The sequence below is a fragment of the Centropristis striata genome, chromosome 3, assembly GCF_030273125.1.
Source record: "Centropristis striata isolate RG_2023a ecotype Rhode Island chromosome 3, C.striata_1.0, whole genome shotgun sequence".
In the NCBI taxonomy this organism is placed as follows: domain Eukaryota; kingdom Metazoa; phylum Chordata; class Actinopteri; order Perciformes; family Serranidae; genus Centropristis; species Centropristis striata.
This window is the reverse complement of record NC_081519.1, coordinates 5,931,798-5,934,075: the sequence shown is the minus strand read 5'-3', so window position 1 is coordinate 5,934,075 and position 2,278 is coordinate 5,931,798. Positions and strand designations below refer to the sequence as shown.

Sequence of the window (2,278 nt, the reverse complement as noted above, 5' to 3'; positions counted from 1 at the left end):
GAAATTATTAAATACTCTAATGCAGCACTTAGTAGGTAGGTCACTGTATTTCAGCCTTTTTTAAAGTCAATTATCAACTTGACTTGAGCAGGTCATTTCCTCAACAATCCTCGTGTAATCTGATTTTGACACTTTGAGGATAACCGGGTGGGGTATATAACAGCCCTGACGGCAGCATAAGCTGTAGGAGTTGGCTGACAGCACAGGTGTCTCAACACTTCCAACGACTGAGCAACAGAAGTAATCTGAAGATGGCTTGGGACGGAGGAATGGAGCCCAATGGCACAGAAGGCAAGAACTTCTACATTCCCATGTCCAACAGGACTGGGATTGTTAGAAGTCCTTTTGAATACCAACAGTACTATTTGGCAGATCCTATCATGTACAAGCTCCTAGCTTGCTACATGTTCTTCTTGATCTGCACTGGAACTCCCATCAACGGTCTGACCCTGTTGGTTACGGCTCAGAACAAGAAGCTCCGGCAACCTCTGAACTACATCCTGGTCAACCTGGCTGTGGCCGGACTGATCATGTGCGCCTTTGGATTCACCATCACCATCACATCTGCTGTGAACGGCTACTTCATTCTTGGAGCCACTGCCTGTGCTGTTGAGGGATTTATGGCCACACTTGGAGGTATGAAGTATACTTTACCACAGAGCAGCTATAATGACATGAAAGGCTCTCTGAGAATTTGTGAAGCTCTTGTCTAAGATGCCTTTTCTCTTCACAGGTGAAGTCGCTCTCTGGTCCCTGGTAGTCTTGGCTGTTGAGAGATACATCGTTGTCTGCAAACCCATGGGAAGCTTCAAGTTCACCGGCACTCATGCAGCAGTTGGAGTTGCTTTCACCTGGATCATGGCTTTCGCATGTGCTGGACCCCCACTGTTTGGCTGGTCCAGGTAAATCACCTTTGTATTTACTTAAATATTGTATTTACTAAATATGACGTAAAATATCTAGATTTAAAAACATTAAAAACCACTCAAAAGTGTAGAAGCATAGTTATGAGGTTTGCAGATACTTTAGATGCAGAACTTGTTGAAGTGTTAATGATTTGCAACCATTTCTCTTCTTGAACCTCACACAGGTATCTTCCTGAGGGCATGCAGTGCTCCTGCGGACCTGACTACTACACTCTGGCTCCAGGCTTCAACAACGAGTCATACGTCATGTACATGTTTGTCGTTCACTTCTTCGTTCCCGTCTTCATCATTTTCTTCACTTATGGAAGCCTTGTGCTGACAGTCAAAGCTGTAAGTGAAGTTTAGCATTCATGTAATGTGTACCTTATTCAAAATGCAAATGCATCTATTCTATGGTTGCTTTTTTCTGTCTCTGCTGTGAATTCTGATTATGTTTTCTCATTTCCAACACTTCAGGCCGCAGCAATGCAGCAGGAGTCAGAGTCCACCCAGAAGGCTGAGAGGGAAGTGACACGCATGTGCGTCTTGATGGTCTTTGGATTCCTGGTAGCTTGGGTGCCATACGCATCTTTTGCCGGTTGGATTTTCATGAACAAGGGAGCAGCTTTCACTGCCATGACAGCAGCTATTCCCGCCTTCTTTGCTAAGAGCTCAGCCCTGTATAATCCTGTTATCTACGTGCTGATGAACAAACAGGTTGGTTCAGTATATTGTCTTTTTTCTAGTATTTGCTTTCCTGTTCTTTGTTCAGTCCTGAACCATGTAACTCGTTTCTGATTTTGCCGTCTTTGCTCTCTTTTTCAGTTCCGTAACTGCATGCTGAGCACTGTTGGAATGGGTGGCATGGTGGAGGATGAGTCCTCAGTCTCTGCCAGCAAGACAGAAGTGTCCTCTGTGTCTTAATCACAATGACATCCTCAAATCTGTGGACATTTTTCTTACTGATCCCTTCCAGATTTTTAAAAAAGATCCAGTGAAAGAAAAAGTCTTGAACTTTTGCCAAATGGATTTTTGGATTTGATGAACGGACTCTGGACCAAACACACTGAGAAAATAAATCTCATCTGTTTATATGTACAAATCAACAATTGTAATTAAATGCAGTTGCTGTTGAGGTTATCTTGCACAGTAAAATAACCTCAACAGCAAGTGTGTGTCTGTGCACGCGAGATATGCAAGAGCATATGAGTGAGTGAGAATGTGAGTGTGAATGTGGCTCCCTGTGCAGGAATACACTCCAAACACCTCAACTCTCAAGATAAACCTGCTAAAATGTGACAACACTTTCTGCTGTGATGAAAGTGTGCTCTATTTTCTTGTAATTATGTGTTTTGCTGGTCAACCAGTGGCAT

The 2,278-nt window shown here is 43.4% G+C and overlaps 1 protein-coding gene across 1 annotated transcript; it reads left to right on the top strand.

Moving 5' to 3' along the window:
• The first annotated feature begins 251 nt into the window (after positions 1–251).
• LOC131966052 (green-sensitive opsin-like) lies at positions 252–2,278 on the top strand. The gene is made up of 5 exons (XM_059328543.1): positions 252–636; positions 734–902; positions 1,091–1,256; positions 1,383–1,622; positions 1,731–2,278. Exons 1-5 carry the CDS (start codon positions 252–254, stop codon positions 1,827–1,829), a joined length of 1,059 nt encoding a protein of 352 aa, XP_059184526.1. The 3' UTR covers positions 1,830–2,278.

Bases quoted from the DNA above. Each gene is read 5' to 3' on its own strand.
- LOC131966052 (XM_059328543.1), top strand. From the start codon at position 252: ATGGCTTGGGACGGAGGAATGGAGCCCAATGGCACAGAAGGCAAGAAC. The intron at 1,257-1,382 runs GTAAGTGAAGTT...CCAACACTTCAG, and splicing joins TTGTGCTGACAGTCAAAGCT to GCCGCAGCAATGCAGCAGGA. The intron at 1,623-1,730 runs GTTGGTTCAGTA...TCTCTTTTTCAG, and splicing joins ACGTGCTGATGAACAAACAG to TTCCGTAACTGCATGCTGAG.